Below are 25,060 nucleotides of genomic sequence, written 5' to 3'. Positions count from 1 at the left end.
ACAACATTTCGTTGGAGCAAATGTTTTTCAATAGTTATTTTTAATTCATTAAAACAAATATTAATTGTAATATAATATTGGAATGGAATATAACTAATAACATTAAATAACATTGGAATATAACCAGACGGATAACCAGGACGTGTACTCAGAGCATGCACGGACCAACTGGCAAGTGTCTTCACTGACATTTTCAACCTCTCCCTGACCGAGTCTGTAATACCTACATGTTTCAAGCAGACCACCATAGTCCCTGTGCTCAAGAAAGCAAAGGTAAGCTGCCTAAATGACTACCGCGCCGTAGCACTCACGTCGGAAGCCATGAAGTGCTTTGAAAGGCTGGTCATGGCTCACATCAACACCATCATCCCTGAAACCCTAGACCCACTCCAATTCGCATACCTCCCCAACAGATCCACAGATGATGCAATCTCAATCGCACTCCACACTGCCCTTTCCCACCTGGACCCCTGTAGCTCAGTTGGTAGAGCATGGCGCTTGCAACGCCAGGGTTGTGGGCTCGTTTCCCACGGGGGGCCAGTATGAAAATGTATGCATTCACTAACTGTAAGTCGCTCTGGATAAGAGCGTCTGCTAAATGACTAAAATGTAAGAAAAATGGACAAAAGGAACACCTATGTGAAAATGCTGTTCATTGACTACAGCTCAGTGTTCAACAGCATAGTGCCCACAAATCTCATCACTAAGCTAAGGACCCTGGGACTAAACACCTCCCTCTGCAACTGGATCCTGGACTTCCTGACGGGCCGCCCCCAGGTGGTAAGGGTAGGCAACAACACATCTGCCACGTTGATCCTCAATTCGGGGGCCCCTCAGGGGTGCGTGCTTAGTCCCCTCCTGTACTCCCTGTTCACCCACGACTGCATGGCCAAGCACGACTCCAACACCATCATTAAGTTTGCTGAGGACACAACAGTGGTAGGCCTGATCACCGACAACGATGAGACAGCCTATAGGGAGGAGGTCAGAGACCTGGCCGTGTGGTGCCAGAACAACAACCTCTCCCTCAACGTGAGCAAGACAAAGGAGCTGATCGTGGACTACAGAAAAAGGAGGGCCAAACAAGCCCCCATTCACATCGACAGGGCTGTAGTGAAGCGGGTCGAGAGTTTCAAGTTCCTTGGTGTCCACATCACCAACAAACTATCATGGTCCAAACACACCAAGACAGTCGTGAAGATGGCACGACAACACCTTTTCCCATTAGGAGACTGAAAAGATTTGGCCCAGATCCTCAAAAAGTTCTACAGCTGCACCATCGAGAGCATCCTGACCGGTTGCATCACCGCCTGGTTTGGCAACTGCTCGGCATCCGACCGTAAGGTGCTACAGAGGGTAGTGCGTACGGCCCAGTACATCACTGGGGCCAAGCTGTAGAACTTTTTGGATAGCGTGTCTGCTATTAACAGGAAAGTTGCGACAGTTACTTGCCATGCTCCAAGGAAGAGCTACTCAAGTGCTATGCATCTGTGTTTAAAGGACTTGGTGAGTTTCCAGGCCAGCACCACATCTACATTGATCCAAAAGTCCCTCCTGTTGTTCATGGATGTAGGAAAATCCCATATGCTGTGCTTGACAGGCTGAAAGAGACATTGGACATTCAAGAGCAGAGGGGTGTGGTCAGCAAAGTAACAAAACCAACAGCGTGGGTGAGCAGCCTAGTCATAACAGAAAAGAAAAATGGCTCTCTTAGGGTGTGTTTGGATCCTAAGGACCTGAACAAGGCCATACAGCGCCAACACTTCTCCATTCCCACCTCAGAGGATGTGCAATGCAAACTAGCAGGCAAGAAGATTTTCACTATCCTAGATGAGAAGGAGGGGTATTGGCAAATCAAGCTGGATGAGGAATCAGCTGATCTCTGCACATTCAATACCCAATGAGGGAGGTACCAGTTTAATCGCTTACCTATTGGCACAAAAAGTGCCAGCTAGGTATTTCAGCAGATGAACTCAAGTTTTGGTGACATTGATTTACATTTACATTTTAGTCATTTAGCAGACGCTCTTATCCAGAGCGACTTACAGGAGCAATTAGGGTTAAGTGCCTTGCTTAAGGGCACATCGACAGATTTTTCACCTAGTCAGCTCGGGGATTAGAACCAGCGACCTTTTGGTTACTGGCACAACGCTCTTACCCATTAAGCTACCTGCCGGGGTAATTGATGGTGTCTATGTAATTGCAGATGACATGATAATTGCAGCAGCCACCAAAGAAGAGCATGACCGCATTCTACAGCAGGTGATGGACAGAGCTATCCGTTTGAATGTGAAGTTCAGTGCTGACAAGATACAATACATGGTGAGTGAAGTGAAGTACATGGGGCACATCATCAGCGCAGACGGGGTTAAAGCAGACAACTCCAAGGTGACAGCAATCACACGGATGCCCCCACCAGAAGATAGAAAAGGTCTACAGAGGTTACGGGGTATGACACGTTTCCTAACCCAGTGTATCCAAGATGAAGCCATGCTCACTGCACCACTCAGAATGCTCCTCAGGAAGGACATGGCATGGCAGTGGCACCCAGAACAACAAGCAGCACTGGAGAGACTGAAAAAAGCCATCTCCACTGCTGCTGAAATTCTTCAATCCACAGGAAGAGATTGAAATACAAGCTTATGCATCCAAAGATGGAGTTGGAGCTGTTCTGATGCAAGGTAAACAGCCTATAGCCTTTGCATCCAGAGCTCTGTCTGGGGCAGAACAGAATTATGCCCAGATAGAAAAATAACTCCTGGCAATTGTGTTTGCACTGAAGAGGATTCACCAGTATGTCTATGGTGTCCCGGTTAGAGTACAATCTGACCACAAACCACTTGAGGCTATAATCACCAAGGCTATTGGAAAGGCGCCTGCCCGTCTTCAAAGGATGCTGCTTCAAATACAGAAATATGACATTCACATCGTCTACACCCCAGGTAAAGACATGTTAATAGCAGACACGCTATCCAGGGCTGTACCCCAGACTGTCACACACGAAGAGTGTGACCTCCATGATGAGAAAGTCATTTATGCAGTCTCCACACATCAGCCACTGGAGGGTGCTGTTATGCAACATCCAGACAAGAAGAAAAGTGCACTACTGAAAGGGCAACCCTACTGGCACATCAGACTCTCTTTACATTGAAGATGGACTACTCATGGTAAACAAACGTATTATCATTCCCAAAGACTTTAGAGCGGAGGTACTTAAGAGGCTCCACATTGCACATCAGGGCATTCAACGCTCCTTAGAGCATGCCAGAGCTCTCATGTATTGGCCAGGTCTCACTGATGATGTCCGAATGATGGTCGAATCGTGCACTTCCTGTCAAGAAAAACTGTCCAGCAACCAAAAGGAACCACTCCTACCACACACAGTGCATGACACTCCATGGGAAAAAATTGCAGCTGATATCTTTGAGTTCCAAGGATGCTCATTCCTTCTGATAGTGGACTACTACTCCAAATATCTAGAGGTGCTGAGGCTGTCGGACAAGACATCAGGTCATAGCAAAGTTTAAATAGTAACACAAAAATGTCTGAATTGCATATGATGTCGTAAATGACCAAACAATATATTTTCTTCGCAAGGACCAAAAGGACTGCAGCCTGAATGTGATGGCATCCACACAAACATCATCTGTTGGGTGATGACAGACATGACACGTCTCTTTGCCAGTTGTGGTGTCTGTCTGTCCACTGTTAAGAACAAGATTTGAATTACGTTTGATTTGTTATTGAATGTGTAGTTATGGCTGGAAAAAGTACTGCAATGTCAAGAAGAAGAATGTTCAGTACAAGAAGTTATAATGTAGCTGTATTTATTAAAAATAAATACATGTACACTACCGTTCAAAGTTGCAAAGAAAAAGCCATATCTCAGACTGGCCAATAAAAAGAAAAGATTAAGATGGGCAGTCTGAGATATGGCTTTTTCTTTGCAACTCTGCCTAGAAGGTCAGCATCCCGGAGTCGCCTCTTCACTGTTGACGTTGAGACTGGTGTTTTGCGGGTACTATTTAATGAAGCTGCCAGTTGAGGACCTGTGAGGCGCCTGTTTCTCAAAATAGACACTCTAATGTATTTGTCCTCTCGCTCAGTTGTGCATCGGGGCCTCCCACTCCTCTTTCTATTCTGGTTTGAGCCAGTTTGCGCTGTTCTGTGAAGGGAGTAGTACACAGTGTTATACGATATCTTTCGTTTCTTAGCAATTTCTCGCATGGAATAGCCTTTATTTCTCAGAACAAGAATAGACTGACGAGTTTCAGAAAAAAGTTATTTGTTTCTGGCCATTTTGAGCCTGTAATCGAACCCACAATTGCTGATGCTCCAGATACTCAACTAGTCTCAAGAAGGCCAGTTTTATTGCTTCTTTAATCAGCACAACAGTTTTCAGCTGTGCTAATATAATTGCAAAAGGGTTTTCTAATGATCAATTAGCCTTTTAAAATGATAAACTTGGATTAGCAAACACAACGTGCCATTGGAACACAGGACTGATGGTTGCTGATAATGGGCCTCTGTACGCCTATGTAGATATTCCATTACAAATCAGCCGTTTCCAGCTACAATAGCCATTTACAACATTAACAAGGTCTACACTGTATTTCTGATCAATTTGATGTTATTTTAATGGACAAAAAATTGCTATTCTTTCGAAAACAAGGACATTTCTAAGTGACCCCAAACTTTTGAACGGTAGTGTATATATTTTTTATCATGGTGTGGTTCACTGAATACTACGGGTCAATTGCAACCAACATTGAGCACCGGCTCAACACGAGATAATCTCTTGTTAAACCTTTAATATGTGCGAAAATCACCCGCACAGCTGATCTCAATTGCAACCACTATTGGCCACCATATTATCGCTCCCTAAAGCTGATGTCGGTTTTTAACTTTAAGTCCTGGTTGCTGCCAACATTTTTCAAGACTATTTATGCCTCTGGTGGGTATTACCTTCTGTATGAATTAAACCTAATATTTGAGCAGACTAAGCTCAAATTGAACTATTTCACAATCATTTCATACAACTGAAATAAGGTATTTCCTCGTTTACCAGAGATAATCTACTGTGACAATGTACTCTACATATTTTATTAATGTAAAGCTTATGTTCGTATACTTACTTTTAATTTCCAATTAATTTCTCCATGAATAAAACCTTAATACAGGAAAATAAAATATTCCTGTACTGTCTACATCTAAAATTGGTAACTTAATCAAGCCAATCATGATTGAGTTAATACTGTATAATCTGTTTTCATTCAATTATAATCTAATCAAGGTATGTCAAATGACAAATTAGTATATTCTAATGTGGCCCAAACATAGATGTCTATAATGTACTGTATTGTACTTTACAGTAAACTCAAGTACAGTATAATACAGTATAGTACAGTTCAGTAGAGTATTGTTCAGTACTCTACTGTACTATACTGATTTATACTGTACTGTACTGAACTATACTCTACTCTAATTTCCTGTAAAATCAAATCAAAATAAATGTTTCACATGCGCTGAATACAACTGGTGTAGACTTTACTGTGAAATGCTTACTTACGAGCCCTTCCCAACAATGCAGAGTTTAAAAATAAAATAGTAACACAAGAGGAATACAATTTATTTATTTTACCTTTATTTAACCAGGTAGGCCAGTTGAGAACAAGTTCTCATTTACAACTGCGACCTGGCCAAGATAAAGCAAAGCAGTGCGATAAAAACAACAACAACACAGAGTTACAGATGGGATAAACAAAACGTAGTCAATAACACAATAAAAAATCTATATACAGTGTGTGCAAATGTAGTAAGTTATGGAGGTAAGGCAATAAATAGGCCATAGTGCAAAATAATTACAATTTAGTATTAACACTGGAGTGATATATGTGCAGAAGATGATGTGCAAATAGAGATACTGGGGTGTAAATTAGCAAAATAAATAACAATATGGGGATGAGGTAGTTCGGTGGGCTAATTACAGATGAGCTGTGTACAGGTGCAGTGATCGGTAAGCTGCTCTGACAACTGATGCTTAAAGTTAGTGAGGGAGATAAGAGTCTCCAGCTTCAGAGATTTTTGCAGTTCGTTCCAGTCATTAGAAGCAGAGAACTGGAAGGAATGGCGGCCAAAGGAGGTGTTGGCTTTGGGGATGACCAGTGAGATATACCTGCTGGAGCGCATACTACGGGTGGGTGTTGCTATGGTGACCAATGAGCTAAGATAAGGCGGGGATTTGCCTAGCAGTGATTTATAGAGCCAGTGGGTTTGGCGACAAATATGTATTGAGGGCCAGCCAACAAGAGAGTACAGGTCACAATGGTGGGTAGTATATGGGGCTTTGGTGACAAAACGGATGGCACTGTGATAGACTACATCCAATTCCTGAGTAGAGTGTTGGAGGCTATTTTGTAAATGACATCGCCGAAGTCAAGGATCGGTAGGTTAGTCAGTTTTACGAGGCCATGTTTGGCAGCATGAGTGAAGGAGGCTTTGTTGCGAAATAGGAAGCCGATTCTAGATTTAACTTTGGATTGGAGATGCTTAATGTGAGTCTGGAAGGAGAGTTTACGGTCTAACCAGACACCTAGGTATTTGTAGTTGTCCACAAATTCTAAGTCAGACCTGCCGAGAGCAGTGATTCTAGTCGGGCGGGCGGGTGCAAGCAGCATTCGGTGATTGACAGAGTCGAAAGCCTTGGCCAGGTCGATGAAGACGGCTGCACAGTACTGTCTTTTATCGATCGCGGTTATAATATTGTTTAGGACCTTGAGCGTGGCTGATGTGCACCCATGACCAGCTCGGAAACCAGATTGCATAGCGGAGAAGGTACGGTGGGATTCTATATGGTCGGTGATCTGTTTGTTAACTTGGCTTTCAAATACTTTCGAAAGGCAGGGCAGGATGGATATAGGTCTGTAACAGTTTGGATCTAGACTGTCACCCCCTTTGAAGAGTGGGATGACCACAGCAGCTTTCCAATCTCTGGGGATCTCAGATGATATGAAAGAGAGGTTGAACAGGCTAGTAATAGGGGTTGATACAATTTCGGCGGCTAATTTTAGAAAGAAAGGGTCCAGATTGTCTAGCCCAGCTGATTTGTAGGGGTCCAGATTTTGCAGCTCTTTCAGAACATCAGCTATCTGAATTTGGGTGAAGGAGAAGCGAGGGGGGCATGGGCAAGTTGCATCGGAGGGTGCAGAGCTGGTGGCCGGGGTAGGGGTAGCCAGGTGGAAAGCATGGCCAGCCGTAGCAAAATGCTTATTGAAATTCTCGATCATCGTAGATTTATCGGTGGTTTCCTAGCCTCAGTGCAGTGGGCAGCTGGGAGGAGGTGCTCTTATTCTCCATGGACTTTACAGTGTCCCAAAACTTTTTGGAGTTAGTGCTACAGGATGCACATTTCTGTTTGAAAAAGCTAGCCTTTGCTTTCCTAACTGATTGTGTATATTGTACACCACAGGTTGTTTTTGTGCTGGTCAAGGGCAGTCAAGTCTGGGGTGAACCAGGAGCTGTATCTGTTCTTAGTTCTGAATTTTTTGAATGGGGCATGCTTACTTAAGATGGAGAGGAAAACACTTTTAAAGAACAACCAGGCATCCTCTACTGACGGAATGAGGTCAATATCCATCCAGGATACCCGGGCCAGGTCAATAAGAAAGGCCTGCTCGCTGAAGTGTTTTAGGGAGCGTTTGACAGTGATGAGGGGTGGTCGTTTGACTGCGGACCCATTACGGATGCAGGCAATGAGGCAGTAATCGCTGAGATCCTGGTTGAAGACAGCGGAGGTGTATTTAGAGGGTAAATTAGTCAGGATGATATCTATGAGGGTGCCCATGTTTACAGATTTAGGGTTGTACCTGGTAGGTTCCTTGATCATTTGTGTGAGATTGAGGGCATCTAGTTTAGATTGTAGGACGGCCAGGGTGTTAAGCATATCCCAGTTTAGGTCACCAAGCAGTACGAACTCTGAGGATAGATGGGGGGCAATCAAATCACATATGGTGTCCAGGGCACAGCTGGGGGCTGAGGGGGGTCTGTAGCAAGCGGCAACTGTGATAGACTTATTTCTGGAAAGGTGGATTTTTTGAAGTAGAAGCTCAAACTGTTTGGGCACAGACCTGGATAGTATGATAGAGCTCTGCAGGCTCTCTCTACAGTAGATTGCAACTCCGCCCCCTTTGGCAGTTCTATCTAGACGGAAAATGTTGTAGTTGGGGATGGAAATGTCAGAGTTTTTGGTGGCCTTCCTAAGCCAGGATTCAGACACTGCTAGAACATCAGGGTTGGCAGAGTGTGCTAACGCAGTGAATAACTCAAACTTAGGGAGGAGGCTTCTGATGTTAACATGCAAGAAACCAAGGCTTTTACGGTTACAGAAGTCAACAAATGATAGTGCCTGGGGAGTAGGAGTGATACTGGGGGCTACAGGGCCTGGGTTAACCTCTACATCACCAGAGGAACAGAGGAGGAGTAGAATAAGGATACGGCTAAAGGCTTTAAGAACTGGTCTTCTAGTGCGTTGGGTACAGAGAATAAAAGTGGCCGATTTCCGGGTGTTGTAGAATAGATTCAGGGTATAATGTACACACAAGGATATGGAAGGATATGAGTACAGTGGAGGTAAACCTAAGCGTTGGGTAACGATGAAAGAGATAGCATCACTGGAGGCACCAATTGAGCCGGTCTCCGCGTGTATGGGGGGTGGGACAAAGGAGCTATCTGAGGCAGGTTGAGCGGGACTGGGGGCTCTACAGTGAAATTGTATAATAAGAACTAACCGAAACAGCAATAGGCAAGGCATATTGACATGGGAGAGAGGCATAAAGCAATCACAGGTGTTATTCGAGAGAGCTAAGACAACAACTGGTAATGGCGACGGAAGTTTGGGCTGAGGCTAAACAGATAAACAGGACAGATAAACAGGATGGGGTACCGTACCGTGTAAAGGAACGATCCAGCAGGCATCAGCTGTGTAGCTGAGTGATGATAAGGTCCAGTGAACAGCAATAGGTGAGTTTGGGAGCAGTTCGATGGCTGCTACGGCACAGGCGAGCAGGAGGCACGGCTGTTGATTGCGTGTGCTAGCGGGCCGGGGGTAGCAGATGGATCTTCGTGGTCATCGTAATGGGAAGCCTGTTGAAACCACATCAGACGATTACGTTGGCAGACCAGTCATGATGGATCGGCGTGCTCCGTGTCGACACTAGGAGGTCCCGTCCGGTTGACAGAGAGGTAGATAGCCGGGAGATGGGCCTGGCTTGAGGCTAGCTCAAGGCTAACTGGTGCTAGCTTCGGGACAGTGGTGATTAGCCAACAACAACATCCATTTGGTTGCAGCTAGCTAGTTGCAATGATCCGGTGTTAAGGTCCAGTGATTCAGTGATTCCGGCAGAAAATCCGATGTGTTCTGGGTCGATAGCGCGCTGTGCAGACTGTGCAGACTGGCCGATAATTGTCCAGGCTAGAGCTGGCTGGTAGCTAGTGCAGGCCACGGACAATGGTGAAAACTACTAACAGTGGCTAATAGCAAGTAGCTAGTTAGCTGACTAGCTTCAGCCGGCGATTCTAGATAAAAAGGTATAAGAAATAATAGAATCCGTTCCACATTGGGTGAGGTGGGTTGCAGGAAAGTATATTTAGTTGAAGGATGAAAAGTGAGATTGAGAAATATATACAAAAAAAGACAAAAAAACTGGCTATTTATACAAGCACACTACAGAATACACGACCGCACTGCTACGCCATCTTGGATATACAATAAAATACATAAGAACGGAGCTATACTGAACTATACTGTACTAAAGTTTACTGTACTGTAAATATTTTTGAATATTAAATACCAGCCTTGCTTTTTTCAATGTTCCCGATAGGTCGTATTTCATTGGGGCCAGGAGAAGAAAACCTAGACACAGCTGTCTGATATCTAACTCGTTTGACACAGTAACAACAGGAGATCAACTGATCTGCTGGTGTCACGACTTCCACCGAGGCTGCCTCCCCTCCTTGTTCGGTCAGGCTTCGGCGTTCGTCGTCACCGGCTTACTAACCACTGCCGTTCCCATTATCATCACTCCACTTGTCTTGTCTGGTTAATCACACACACCTGGTTCTCATCCCCTCATTAGTCTGTGTATAAGTGTTCCCTCTGCTCCCTTGTCTGTGTAGGTGATTGTTCCATGTGAGAGTAGAGTAGCTCGGTTGAGCTACTCTGTTATTGTATTGCCAGGGTAGATTTATTCCCCTATGCTTGTATATCATTTGGAGTGTTTCCATACCGTGATTGCCAGGGTAGAGAGTTTCCCCTGTGCCTATGTTTTTATGTCGCTATCAAGCGCAACTGTGACGGAAAGGAATAAACTCTGTATTCGGTGATTTACCCTCCTGCACCTGACTCCTTCTATCACACTCATCACAGCTGGTTTATTCTTGTGTGTTTTTGGTTGCAAGCAAGTTTTTCTTTAACACACTGGTGCATGTAATCTCCTGTTAGTAGCGTTTCAAGAAATCCAGCGCTTAAAGTTCTGCCTGTTGGTTGCAATTGACCCTTACTTGTTTTATGCTGGACACACAAACAATGATACAGAACATAGACACTAGACAGCATACCTTGGAATCAAAATGGATCTACAGGGTTATAACCAACCTCAACACACACCATAGGGTAATATCTCAAAACCACTGTATTCTGGATGTAATTAAGTAATCTCAGAGCTCTAGCAAAACCAGAACTTTACTGAAAGGAATCACTGTGGCACTGTGAAGGATGCTGTTTGACTAATCAGGTTCTCTGCATTTTCTTTCACATCACTAAAGTGCTGTCGCATCTTTCTGATCTGTTTAAGGTTGGGCAGCATGCAACTCAAGTAGGCCTCTTTTACTTCTGATAAACAAAACATACCACTTAATGTAACACAACTTTTTGTCTCATCGTCAAAAACATCAAAATATTCTTATTTCTCGCCGCGTAGACCTGAAAAGTGTTTTCTTTTTTGTATTCCTTGTATCCAGATAGCAGCTTTTCTAGGTTGCTCTGGTAGGTGGTGATGATCGATCGCACTGGGCCATTGACTCTGGCTCCATCTAGTCTGGCCAGGTGAATCAGCATCTGGACATGGAAGGTCGCTCCGTTGAACCATATCCTCAGAGCCCGCGAGCTCATCTGTCCGTCCAGCAGCATGGAGTTCTTCAACTGAGTCAGGGCAAAGCTCAGGTTACGCTCCACGTGCTTGATGTCACTCTTAAGCTCGGCCTTGTTGCGTATGTGCATGAGGTGCCTCTTGAGGTACTCATCCATTTGGTCTCTCACAGCGGAGGCCTTCTCCTCGGCAAAGATACGATTCAGCAGATCATCTGTGCTATCCTCTGGAGGCTTTATGGAAGCTACAGATCTGTCTATTACTATAGAGATAACCAGGGACCCCAAGCCTGCAGCATCAGGTATCGGAAGCAAGCCTACAAGATTTTCGGCAAGGTCTTTTATCCACACTGCAGCATTTTCATTCAGTTCCATCTCTCTCTTTTTGTAGTGTTGGTTCAGCTTCTCCAAGGACCTAGGACCCGAGAATTGCAGCAGAGCTTTGTCTATGCCCACATCTGGAAAGCATTTTGAGCTCATCTGATTAGTTATCATTTGCCATTCTTTCCTTATCTTTTCTTCTGTACTCATTGATTGACCAATGTTTTCTTGGTTCTGGTCTCTGGTAGAGGGGGTTAGAGCAATTTCCTTTGGTGTGAGCAGCAGGCGTTGGTCTCTGTTGAGTATGTCTTGTCTAGGGCAATTTGGCAGGATCCTTCAGTGAAGCCCTACAGAAAACACAAAAACAGAAGGACTAGTCCAAATTATATTCAAAATACAAATCAGAATGAAATATCCTGTGTAGGGCAGTAGCCGGATTGTGTGCAAACACATAATAAGAAACAGGAGAGGGCATTGATCACAAGATCATTAAGCACTTAACCCTAATTGCTCCTGTAATTCAATCTGGATAAGAGCGTCTGCTAAATGGTTTTTGTTTTTTTAAAGCAAATTGCAGCCAGAGCACAGCCCATTTATTTCAGCACCGGATAACTGAGATCTTTCTCAGGCGTTGTGAGGCCTGATAATCTGTCCGACATGCCAGTCAACCTGCTATCTGCCAACCACGGGAATGCCTGGAATGTTCCGGTGCCGGGCATCCCTGTGGTTGGTGGAGTGGCGGGGGGGTTTGGCAGGGGGGTGGAGCACCGCAAGTTTAAGACCATGCTTAGCCATTGTTCTCTCTCTTACATCTTGTCTTAACAAGAGATGGTCACTGTTTTATACTGTTATCCTTGATTTGTTTGGCGTGGGCTACGGCCAAACAGTAGACTGTGTTGAGTTTGGTTAATGAACCTGGAATTCGTAAACTCCATCCTCTGTCTGGACATTTGTTCATTTATGATCTAGCCAGGTCATTACATTGGTGTCAGAAGTAAAAACTTAGATAAAAGTTAGCCAGCAAGCTAGCTGACTACCGTGGCTAGCAAACGTTACGTGGAGAACAGGGGTTGAAAATTCTTTGAGGGAATCCGAAAGTGAAGGAGGAGGCAGGGGACGATTATGGCCAAGGAGGTGCATGTGCATGGATGTCAGAGGATCTGGCCGAGGAGATCGCCAGGGCATCGGAGCACAGAGGCCGCTTGAGGGTGACCGCTAGAAGGATGGCAGCTGAAGCGGACATGGGTGCTTCTGCGACTGTGCTTCGGGCGGACCGAAGGGGTGACGTCGACGCTGCGTGACGAGGAGGCTGGAGCTCAGGATGTAAACAAACATGGCTTTGCCCAGTCCCCGATTGCATTCGTATCTGTTAAGACCCCGAAGTACTCCGGTAAGGCTGATTGGGAAGCTTTTCATGCTCAGTTTGAACGGTTAGCTCATTCTGGGGGGTGGTCGAATGAAGATAGGGCACTGCAGCTGGCTTTGTGCCTCACGGATGATGCTCTGTCCTGTTTGATATTGATTAGCCCCGAGGACAGACGTGATTATGGGGCTTTAATGGGAGCACTGAGGAGGCGCTTTGGATAGTGTGTACAGCCCGGGCTGCTGCGCACCGAACTCAGTAATAGACGCAGGCAGCCTGGAGAGCCACTACGGGTGCTAGCTAATGGCATTGAGAGCCTCTCTCGGCGGGCATATGCTCACAGGCCCCCCTCCGTGCAGAGCGAGCTTGCACGGGACCAGTTCATACAGGAGCTCTCTCCTACAGAGCTGCGCATACAGACCCAGCTGGCTCATCCGGAGTCATTGCAGAAAGCCTTGGAGATGGCTTTGGAGGGAGCTTGTGTGGGCTGGGGCTTCAGCTGTGGCTTCGGTGGGGTGCAGGGAGACACACACTGTGCGGGCTGTGGGGCAGAGCAGCCCAGAGCCGGAAAAGCCTGCATGTGTGGCTGAAATGACTGAACTAATTCGTCCTGTGTCGCTACAGGTGGCACGCAACACACGCCCAGGTCCCATGGTCTGCTGGGGGTGTGGACCGTACAGGTGTCACGCAACACACGCCCTGGTCCCATGGTCTGCTGGGGGTGTGGACAGTACAGGTGGCACGCAACACACGCCCTGGTCCCATGGTCTGCTGGGGGTGTGGCCAGCCAGGCCATCTGCGCTGAAATTGCCCATTGTCGCATTGATGGGCATTGATGGGGCAGTGCGGACCCATGGCTCTCTTTCCCAACCACCACCACCGCCAGGAGGAGCCCACCAGCACGGACGGGGGAGCAAGGCTCCACTTCCCCCAGAAGCAGACGAGTGCAAGCAGATGGAGCCTGTTGTTTTGGTGGGCCGGACCTGTGTTGGGGACTTTTGTCATGTCCCTGGCACTGTGGAGGGGGTGCCCTGCTCTTCCCTGGTGGATACTGGGTCCACAGTAACCCTGGTGAGGCCGGATATTGTGCCAGGTTGGACTCAGTTTGAGCCCACAACTGTGCAGCTCCGCACAGTCAGGTGAGCTGGCACCCATGAAAGGGAAGGGAATAATGACTCTGACAGTAGGGGGCAGGACTGTGCGTCATCCTGTGTGGGTGGCGGCTGTGCAGGACCCTTGTATCCTGGGTTGGACAGGCTGCCAGTTAGACCTAAATCGGGGCACACTGAGCTTCCAGGGAGGGCCGGCAGTCACCATGGCCCCCCCTAATGTCACATTCACACAACCCAACATCCCCCTTACTCCAACAGTTAAAGCAGCAGAGACTCATGGCTGCTCCCCCTCCCCCACATCTGTGTGTCTTTTCCCCAGCCCCTCTGTCACCTACGGCTGTGTATTACATTCCCCCAGCTACCTCCATGACACATTCCTCCGTGAGCACGGCCCAGCCCAGCTACCCCAGATGGGAGAGGAGAGGACACTGTCTGCAGTGAGGGAGCTATGGGTGAGGAACTGTTTTGGTCTTGACCCCAAGCAGCAGGAATGGTTGTGGCAGTTGCTGTTTGAGTTCAGAGACAGTGAGGAAGAGGTGGGTCAGACTCATCTGGTGCAGAATGAGATCGACACAGGTGATGCTCGGCCCATCAAGATGCGTCCCCGCCGTATCCCGCTGGCACGCCAGGAGGCGGCAGACAAGGCTGTGTTGGAGATGCAGCGGGCAGACTTCATCAAGCCCTCAGACAGCCCCTGGGCAGCACCAGTCGTCATGGTTCCTAAGTAGAGGGGCAAGCTGAGGTTCTGTGCGGACTACAGGCGGCACAGAACCACGCATCGATGAGTCGCTGGACCTGGTTAGGGGGTCCTCCTGGTTCTCCTCACTAGATCTCCGCAGTGGCTACTGGCAGGTGCCCCTCTCCCCAGAGGCCAGAGCCAAAACTGTGTTCTCCACAAACAGAGGACACTGGCAGTTCAGTGTTCCCATTGGAAACGACAGGCTCTGGTCTATCTTGGGTTAGTTATAAACATATTTTTTGTAGTAGGCTAGCTATAACGGTAATCACATGCAGAAACAATAGAGAACAAACACAATGTGGCACGCGTATCAGATTAAAGACATTAAATAACCCTGGTTTACAGCCTCAGAGTGAGAGATCTAGCTAAGTTAGTTACTTGCCAAAGTCGTGCATCTTTCTAACCACTGCAGTCAGCGTTTTTAAAAGAATGTGGATGATGGCTAGCTAATGTTAGTTAGCGTTAGCAAACTAGCTAGCTAGCTAACGTTGGCAAACAGGCATGTTAGCTAACTATGTTATTACATCGCTATAAGACAATGATAAAAGCTACTTGAAATGATGAAATCACATATTGTTACCATAACATTGCATAAATACAATTGAGAAAACATAAATACCTGAATATAATCCTGCCAAATCTCTCCCGGAAGGACAGTGACAGCGAACTGCCCATTCATAATGCGAATTCTTCCAGTTTGCAAGTTTATGGTATTATGGCGCCACCCCGTGTCTATGCATTGCATTACACACGGTTTATCTGGAACGGACAGGAATCACATCACATAACAATTTTCGCTTGCTTGGATAGAGGTTTGGATGAAAGAAAACAGCTTGAGGATAAGAGGGTTACTGCTGTAGGCTACTTCGAATAATATAAATTGAAGGGACAATGAATGACAGATTCAACATTGATATGTTTAGCCAACGTGCAAGGCATCAAGATAAGGAAGGGTGCGTTTCAGGTTGTCTTTATTGCAGTCGCCCAGCTCAGATTATCAGGCCTCACAACGCCTGGGGAAGATCCCAGTTATCCGGTGCTGATTTTTAAAAAAAATGTAATTTAGCAGACGCACTTATCCAGACCGAATTACAGGAGCAATTAGGGTTAAGTGCATAATGATCTTGTGATCAAAGCCCTCTCCTGTTTCTTATTATGTGTTTGCACACAATCTGGCTACTGCCCAACACAGGATATTTCATTCTGATTTGTATTCTGAACCGGGTCTATATTATTACAATAAATATTTTTGATGAAATACCAGCCGGGAGTAGAGAACCTAGACACAGCTGCCTGATATCACTGCCCACTTTAAGAAATGGAACACTAGCCACTTTAATAATGTTTACATATGTTGCATTACTCATCTCATATGTATATACTGTATTCTATGATATTCTACTGTATCTTAGTCCATGACGCTCTGTCATTGCTCGTCCATGTATGTATAATTCCATTCCTTACTTAGATTGTGGATATTGGGTATATGTTGTGAAATTGTTAGATATTACTTGTTGGATATTACTGCACTGTCGGAGCTAGAAGCACTAGCATTTCGCTACACCCGCAATAACATCTGCTAAACACATGTATGTGACAATTTAAATTGTATTTTATTTGATATCTAACTCGTTTGACACAGTAACAGCGGGAGATCAACTGATCTGCTGGTTTATTCTTGTGGGTTTTTGGTTGCAAGCAAGTTTGTTTTAACACACAGATGCATGTAATCTCCCGTTAGTAGCATTTCAAGAAATCCAGCGCTTAAAGTTCTGCAAAAGTTGGTTGCAATTGACCCTTACTTGTTTTATGCTGGACACACAAACAATGATACAGATCATAGACACTAGACAGTACACCTTGGGATCAAAATGGATATCCAGGGTTAAAACCAACCTCAACAAACAACATAGGGTATTATCTCAAAACCACTGTATTCTTGATGTAATTTAGTAATATCAGAGCTCTAGCAAAACCAGAACTTTACTGAAACTGTCTCATAGGAATCACTGTGGCACTGTGAAGGATGCTGTTTGACTAATCAGGTTCTCTGCATTTTCTTTCACATCACTAAAGTGCTGTCGCATCTTTTTGATCTGTTTATGGTTGGGCAGCATGCAACTCAAGTAGGCCTCTTCTACTTCTGATGGATCAAACGTATTACTTATTGTAACATTACTTTTTGTCTCATCGTCAAATACATAATAACAATCAATGAAGCCATTGGGGTCTCTCTCCTTGCGGACCCGAACAGTGGATTGTTTGTATTCCTTGTATCCAGATAGCAGCTTTTCTAGGTTGCTCTGGTAGGTGGTGATGACCGATCGCACTGGGCCACTGTCTCTGGCTCCATCTAGTCTGGCCAGGTGAATCAGCATCTGGACATGGAAGGCCGCTCCGTTGAATTGCAGCAGAGCTTTGTCTATGCCCTCATCTGGAAAGCATTTTGAGCTCATCTGATTAGTTATCATTTGCCTTTCTTCCTTTATCTTTTCTTCTGTACTCTTTGATTGACCCATGTTTTCTTGGTTCTGGTTTCTGGTAGAGGGGGTTAGTGTAATTTCCTTTGGTGTGAGCAGGCAGGCGTTGGTCTCTGTTGAGCATGTCTTGTCTAGGGCACTTAGGCAGGATCCTTCAGTGAAGCCCTACAGAAAACACAAAAACGAAAGGACAAGTCCAAATCATATTCAGAATACAAATCAGAATGAAATATCCTGTGTAGGGCAGTAGCCAGATTGTGTGCAAACACATAATAAGAAACAGGAGAGGGCATTGATCACAAGATCATTACGCACTTAACCTTAATTGCTCCTGTAATTCGGTCTGGATATCTTCTAAATTACTTTTTTTTTTAAACAGCCAGAGCACAGGCCATTTATTTCAGCACCGGATAACTGGGATCTTCCCCAGGCGTTGTGAGGCCTGATAATCAGTTAATATAATTCGAAGTAGCCTTAAGCAGTAGCCCTCTTAGCTGTTTTCTTATATCCAAACTTCTATCCAAGCAAGCGAAAGTTGTTATGTGATGTGATGCCTGTCCATTCCAGATAAACCTCGTGTAATGCAATGTATAGCCACGTGGTGGCACCATAATACAATAAACTCGCAAACCGGAAGAATTCGCATTATGAGTGTGCAGTTTGCTGTCACTGTCCTACCGGGAGAGATTTGGCAGGAGTATATTCAGGTATTTATCTGCTACGTTTCGTTGCAGAGTTTTCTCAATTGTATTTATGCAATGTTATGGTAACAATATGTGATTTCATTGTTTCAAGTAGCTTTTATCATTGCCTTATAGTGATATAATAACATAGTTAGCTAACACACCTAGTTTGCTAACGGTAACTAACGTTAGCTAGCCATCATACACATTATTGACTGCAGTGGTTAGAAAGATACACGACTTTGGCAAGTAACTAATTTAGCTAGATCTCTCACTCTGAGGCTGTATACCAGGGTTATTTAATGTCTTTAATCTGATACGCGTGCCACATTGTGTTTGTTCTCTATTGTTTCTGCATGTGATTACCGTTATAGCTAGCCTACTACAAAAAATATGTTTATAACTAACCCAAGATTAACCAGAGCCTGTCGTTTCCAATGGGAACAAATTAATCATAGTAGTGGGCAGAACAAACAAGGAGGTGGGCAGAGCCAAGCATGAGCTAGTGAGATACTATTGACGCGTTCTATCGTGATTAGCATATTTCCTTTAGGGGGTTTAGGGAGAAGAGGCCCCTCTGTATGGGGCTAAACTATCCCGGTGCAGTGCCACCTTTCTCCACCTGGGAGAAAGCTGGACCCGGTACACAAACTCCCCTACCCTCTCCAGGACGCTGCAGGGCCCCACCCAGTGGCTGTCCAACTTGGGGCATCTGCCTTTCTTTCTCAGGGGGCTATAGACCCAAACCAGCTCCCCAGCCACAAAGTGCCTTCCCCGGGTGTGCACGTCATAGTTCCTCTTCTGCCTCACACCTGCATTCACCAGCTGCTCTTTGGCGAAAGTGTGGCCTGTCTCCAGGCGGTCCTGGAGTCTCCGGGTATACTCCGGCCCCGGGGGAACAGGAGGGCTATCCAGGGCGACGACCAAACGCCATCTCTGCAGGGGTGCATATCTCTCTCCCCAGCATGAGGAGAGCAGGCATGCAGGAGGTGGAGTCTTGGACAGCGTAGCGGCACGCCATGAGGACCATGGGCAGGTGCTTGTCCCAGTGACGCTGGTGTTTGGCATGGAGAGGAGTAGTGCGGTTCTTGTGCATACCTAGCCTCTCATACATGGTGGCGAACACTCGGGACTCTGCCTTGGTTGCTGTGGATGGACTCTGCAGCTCCAAGTCTGCTGAACATCCCCGCTGTCAGGGCGTCGACAATGGCCTCTGCCTCCTGGTCAGACAGAGCATAGGCCTCGGTCCATTTTGTGAAATAGTCCATGGCCATGAGCACCCAGCGGTTTCCACTGTCTGTGGTGGGGAACGTCCAGTCCCCACCCACCATGAGTGCTCTGGAGCACAGCCTCCCACAGTGCTTTTTGGACCACCACCTGCCACCTCTCCTCTCCCGTAGCTGGCTCCTTCCATGCCCACTGTAGCACGCCATCAGCCAACCGCAGTCTCTCAAACTTTGACCACAACCCTTTGGTTGTGAGTGAGAGCGCTGCCACCTCTTCCCACGGTGGCCTCAGCTGCGCCTCTACCCACTGTAGCACTGGCTGTAGGTCTGTTTCCCGTCCCTGCTGCTGCCCCCATTCAGCCATGTCGACAGTCTGCAGCTCACGGCAGACGGGCTCGCTCGCCCGACACACTGTGGCCCAGAACCCCTCTTCCGCACACAGCTCTCTCTCACGGGCCTCTCTCCGTTCACAGTGGCGGCACCTGTCTGCAGTACAGGGCCGACGCGACATGGCGTCGGCGTTGGAGTGGCGTGCCCCTGCCCTGTGCACCACTGTAAAGTCGTACGGCTGAAGCTCCTCCAACCAGCGTGCAACCTGCCCCTCTGGCTCTTGGAAAGACATGAGCCACTGGAGAGCAGAGTGGTCAGTCCTTACAGTAAAGGGCAGGCCACCCAGGTAGTACTTGAAGTGTTTGATAGAAGCCATAACAGCGAGGAGCTCCCGCCGGGTGACACAGTAGTGGCGCTCATGTTTGTTGAATGTTTTTCTGAAGTGCGCCACCACTCTCTCCCCCTCTGGCCCCACCTGGGCCAGCTCCCCACCCATGCCCACATTGCTCGCGTCTGTGTCCAGGATAAAGGGCAAGGTGAGGTCAGGGGGGACGAGCACGGGGGGCGAGCACGGGGGCCTCGATCAGTGCACGTTTGAGGGTGTTGACGGCCTCCTCGCACTCCATTGCCAAGTGAAGTTCTTCGGCAGCAGGCGGTTCAGGGGAGCAGCGACGCTTGAGAAGCCCCGAACAAACCTGCTGTAGTACGAAGCCAGGCCCAGGAAGCTCTTCAGCTGATGCTGGTCGGTGGGGGTGGGCCAGTCTCGGACAGCCCCCACTTTGTCCTCCATGGTGCTGATACCCTCCTCCCCCACTTGGTGGCCCAAGAAGGACACCTCTCTTCTCATGAAGTGGCACTTCTCGGGGTGGAGCTTCAGGCCTGCGGCAGCCACCCTCTGCAGCACATGCCATAGCACCCCCAGGGCTGACTGGAAGGAGCTGCCTTGGGCCAGGATGTCGTCGAGGTATACTAGACACTCCTGTCAGGGGATGCCATCCAGCACCCTGTCCATCAAACGCTCAAAAGTAGCTGGAACGTTGCACAGGCCGAAGCACAGGACCTTGAACTGCCAGTGTCCTCTGTTTGTGGATAACACAGTTTTGGCTCTGGCCTCTGGGCAGAGGGGCACCTGCCAGTAGCCACTACAGAGGTCTAGTGAGGAGAACCAGGAGGACCCCCTAACCAGGTCCAACGACTCATCGATGCATGGTTCTGTGCCGCCTGTAGTCCGCACAGAACCTCAGCTTGCCCCTCTACTTAGGAACCATGACAACTGGTGCTGCCCAGGGGCTGTCTGGGGGCTTGATGCAGCGGGCAGACTTAATCTCCAATACAGCTTTGTCTGCCGCCTCCTGGCGTGCCAGCGGGATACGGCGGGGACCGAGCATCACCTGTGTCGATCTCATTCTGCACTAGATGAGTCTGACCCACCTCTTCCTCACTCAGAGCAAAGCTGTCTCTGAACTCAAACAGCAACTGCCACAACCATTCCTGGGCTCCTCCTGGCGATGGTGGTGGTTGGGAAAGAGAGCCATGGGTCCGCACTGCCCCATCTATGCGGACCCCAAGCCGTTTCCCTGAGCTCTGGGAGACATGGGGCAATTCCAGCGCATATGGCCTGGCTGGTCACACCCCCAGCAGACCATGGGACCAGGGCGTGTGTTGCGTGCCACCTGTACTGTCCACACCCCCAGCGGACCATGGGACCAGGGCGTGTGTTGCGTGCCACATGTAGCGACACAACACGAATGAGTTCAGTCATTTCAGCCACCCATGCAGGCTTTTCCGGCTCTGGGCTTCTCTGCCCCACAGCCCGCACAATGTGTCTCCCTGCACCCCACCGAAGCCCCAGCTGAGTTCCCAGCCCACACAAGCTCCCTCCAAAGCCATCTCCAAGGCTTTCTGCAATGACTCCGGATGAGCCAGCTGGGGCTGTATGCGCAGCTCTGTAGGAGAGAGCTCCTGTATGAACTGGTCCCGTGCAAGTTCGCTCTGCACGGAGGGGGGAATGTGAGCATATGCCCGCCGAGAGATGCTCTCAATGTCATTAGCTAGCACCCGTAGTGGCTCTCCAGGCTGCCTGCGTCTATTACTCAGTTCGGAGCGCAGCAGCCCGGGCTGTACACACTGTCCAAAGCGCCTCCTCAGTGCTCCCATTAAAGCCCCATAATCACGTCTGTCCTCGGGGCTAATCAATATCAAACAGGACAGAGCATCATCCGTGAGGCACAAAGCCAGCTGCAGTGCCCTATCTTCATTCGACCACCCCCCAGAATGAGCTATCAGCTCAAACTGAGCATGAAAAGCTTCCCAATCAGCCTTACCGGAGTACTTCGGGGTCTTAACAGATACGGATGCAATCAGGGACTGGGTGCCGCCATATTTGTTTACATCCTGAGCTCTAGCCTCCTCGTCAAGCAGCGTTGACGTCACCCCTTCGGTCCGCCCGAAGCACAGTCGCAGAAGCACCCATGCCCGCTTCAGCCGCCATCCTTCTAGCGGTCACCCTCAAGCGCCCTCTGTGCTCCGATGCCCTGGCGATCTCCTCGGCCAGATCCTCTGACGTCCATGCACACGCACCTCCTTGGCCATAATGGTCCTCTGCCTCATCCTTCACTTTCGGATTCCCTCAAAGCATTTTCAACTCCCGTCGTCCACGTAACGTTTGCTAGCCATGGTAGTCAGCTAGCTAGCTGGCTAACTTTTATCTAGGTTTTTACTTCTGACACCAATGTAAGACCTGGCTAGATCATAAATGAACAAATGTCCAGACAGAGGATGGAGTTTATGATATCCCGGTTTATTAACCAAACTCAACAGTCTACTGTTTGGCCGTAGCCCACGCCAAATAAATCCAGGATAACCGTATAAAACAACCGTGACCATCTCTTGTTAAGACCAGACATAAGAGAGAGAACAATGGCTAAGCATGGTCTTAAACTTACGATGCTCCACCCCCCTGCCACTCCACCAACCACAAGGATGCCCGGCACCGGAACATTCCAGGCATTCCCATGGTTGGCAGATAGCAGGTTGACTGGCATGTTGGACCCCGCGAACACTGGGTACTGGTAAGTACAACACAACAAACGAACAGCATAACTCATAACACACAGCTGTCTGTGCGGGTCGCTACAATATGTTTAGCCAACGTGCAAGCCATCAAGATAGGGAAGGGTGCGTTTCAGGTTGTCTTTATTGCAGTCGCCCAGCGCAGATTATCAGGCCTCACAACGCCTGGGGAAGATCTCAGTTATCTGGTGCAGAAATAAATGGGCTGTGCTCTGGCTGTAATTTGCATTTTAAAAAATGTAATTTAGCAGACGCTCTTATCCAGACCGAATTACAGGAGCAATTAGGGTTAAGTGCGTAATGATCTTGTGATCAATGCCCTCTCCTGTTTCTTATTATGTGTTTGCACACAATCTGGCTACTGCCCTACACAGGATATTTCATTCTGATTTGTATTCTGAATATGATTTGGACTTGTCCTTTTGTTTTTGTGTTTTCTGTAGGGCTTCACTGAAGGATCCTGCCTAAGTGCCCTAGACAAGACATACTCAACAGAGACCAACGCCTGCTGCTCACACCAAAGGAAATTACACTAACCCCCTCCACCAGACACCAGAACCAAGAAAACATGGGTCAATCAATGAGTACAGAAGAAAAGATAAGGAAAGAAAGGCAAATGATAACTAATCAGATGAGCTCAAAATGCTTTCCAGATGTGGGCATAGACAAAGCTCTGCTGCAATTCTCGGGTCCTAGGTCCTTGGAGAAGCTGAACCAACACTACAAAAAGAGAGAGATGGAACTGAATGAAAATGCTGCAGCGTGGATAAAGGACCTTGCTGAAAAGCTTGTAGGCTTGCTTCCGATACCTAATGCTGCAGGCTTGGGGTCCCTGGTTATCTCTATAGTAATAGACAGATCTGTAGCTGCCATAAAGCCTCCAGAGGATAGCACAGATGATCTGCTGAATCGTATCTTTGCCGAGGAGAAGGCCTCCGCTGTGAGAGACCAAATGGATGAGTACCTCAAGAGGCACCTCATGCACATACGCAACAAGGCCGAGCTTAAGAGTGACATCAAGCATGTGGAGCGTAACCTGAGCTTTGCCCTGACTCAGTTGAAGAACTCCATGCTGCTGGACGGACAGATGAGCTCGCGGGCTCTGAGGATATGGGTCAACGGAGCGGCCTTCCATGTCCAGATGCTGATTCACCTGGCCAGACTAGATGGAGCCAGAGACAGTGGCCCAGTGCGATCGGTCATCACCACCTACCAGAGCAACCTAGAAAAGCTGCTATCTGGATACAAGGAATACAAAAAATCCACTGTTCGGGTCCGCAAGGAGAGAGACCCCAATGGCTTCATTGATTGTTATTATGTATTTGACGATGAGACAAAAAGTAATGTTACAATAAGTAATATGTTTGATCCATCAGAAGTAGAAGAGGCCTACTTGAGTTGCATGCTGCCCAACCATGAACAGATCAAAAAGATGCGACAGCACTTTAGTGATGTGAAAGAAAATGCAGAGAACCTGATTAGTCAAACAGCATCCTTCACAGTGCCACAGTGATTCCTATGAGACAGTTTCAGTAAAGTTCTGGTTTTGCTAGAGCTCTGAGATTACTAAATTACATCAAGAATACAGTGGTTTTTAGATAATACCCTATGGTGTGTGTTGAGTTTGATTTTAACCCTGTAGATCCATTTTGATCCCAAAGTAATATCTAACAATTTCACAACATATACCCAATACACGCAATCTAAGTAAGGAATGGAATTAAGAATACATATATGGATGAGCAATGACAGAGCGGCATGGACTAAGATACAGTGGAATATTATAGAATACAGTATATACATATGAGATGAGTAATGCAAGATATGTAAACATTATTAAAGTGGCTAGTGTTCCATTTCTTAAAGTGGGCAGTGATATCAGGCAGCTGTGTCTAGGTTCTCTACTCCCGGCTGGTATTGAATCAAAAATATTTATTGTAATAATATAGACCTGGTTGTAATAATATAGACCAAATCAGAATGAAATATCCTGTGTTGGGTAGTAGCCGGATTGTGTGCAAACACATAATAAGAAATAGGAGAGGGCATTGATCACAAGATCATTATGCACTTAACTCTAATTGCTCCTGTAATTCGGTCTGGATAAGTGGTCTGCTAAATTACATTAAAAAAGCATATTACAGCCAGAGCATAGACCATTTATTTCAGCACCGGATAACTGGGATCTTCCCCAGGCGTTGTGAGGCCTGATAATCTGAGCTGGGCGACTGCAATAAAGACAACCTGAAACGCACCCTTCCGTATCTTGATTTACATTTTTACATTTTAGTCATTTAGAAGACGCTCTTATCCAGAGAGACTTACAGTTAGTGAGTGCATACATTTTCATACATTCTCTTCTATCGTAGAGAAACAGTGCCTCCTGTGCACGACTTTCAGTAAAGTACTCTTATTTTTTATAAAAAGGTTTGTGGCTCATAAAGAATCACAATTATGTAAAGTTGTATAAAAAAAACATATCTCCTTCTTCCTCATATACACTAACCTGATCCTGGAGTGCAGTTAAACTTGTATTGTACAATCAAGACCCTCAAAACCAGGTTGAAATGTTACTTCCATGGTCTGAAACT

The 25,060-nt window shown here is 47.0% G+C and overlaps 1 protein-coding gene across 2 annotated transcripts; it reads left to right on the top strand.

Annotated features, from left to right (window-relative positions):
• The first annotated feature begins 17,800 nt into the window (after positions 1-17,800).
• LOC311147018 (uncharacterized protein) lies at positions 17,801-24,722 on the top strand. 2 transcript variants are annotated; one of them, XM_084183625.1, is made up of 2 exons: positions 17,801-17,865; positions 22,913-24,722. In XM_084183625.1, the coding sequence occupies exon 2, from the start codon at positions 23,038-23,040 to the stop codon at positions 23,980-23,982; it is 945 nt and encodes a 314-aa protein (XP_084039751.1). In that variant the 5' UTR covers positions 17,801-17,865; positions 22,913-23,037; the 3' UTR covers positions 23,983-24,722. The 2 variants fall into 2 exon arrangements, with proteins under 2 accessions (XP_084039751.1, XP_084039752.1); XM_084183626.1 differs by lacking the exon at positions 17,801-17,865 and adding an exon at positions 22,379-22,468.
• The last annotated feature ends 338 nt before the right edge of the window (positions 24,723-25,060 follow it).

Source organism: Coregonus lavaretus (assembly GCF_964263955.1).
Source record: "Coregonus lavaretus genome assembly, chromosome: 19".
NCBI classification, from domain to species: Eukaryota; Metazoa; Chordata; class Actinopteri; order Salmoniformes; family Salmonidae; genus Coregonus; species Coregonus lavaretus.
This window is presented reverse-complemented; position numbering and strand designations above follow the sequence as displayed.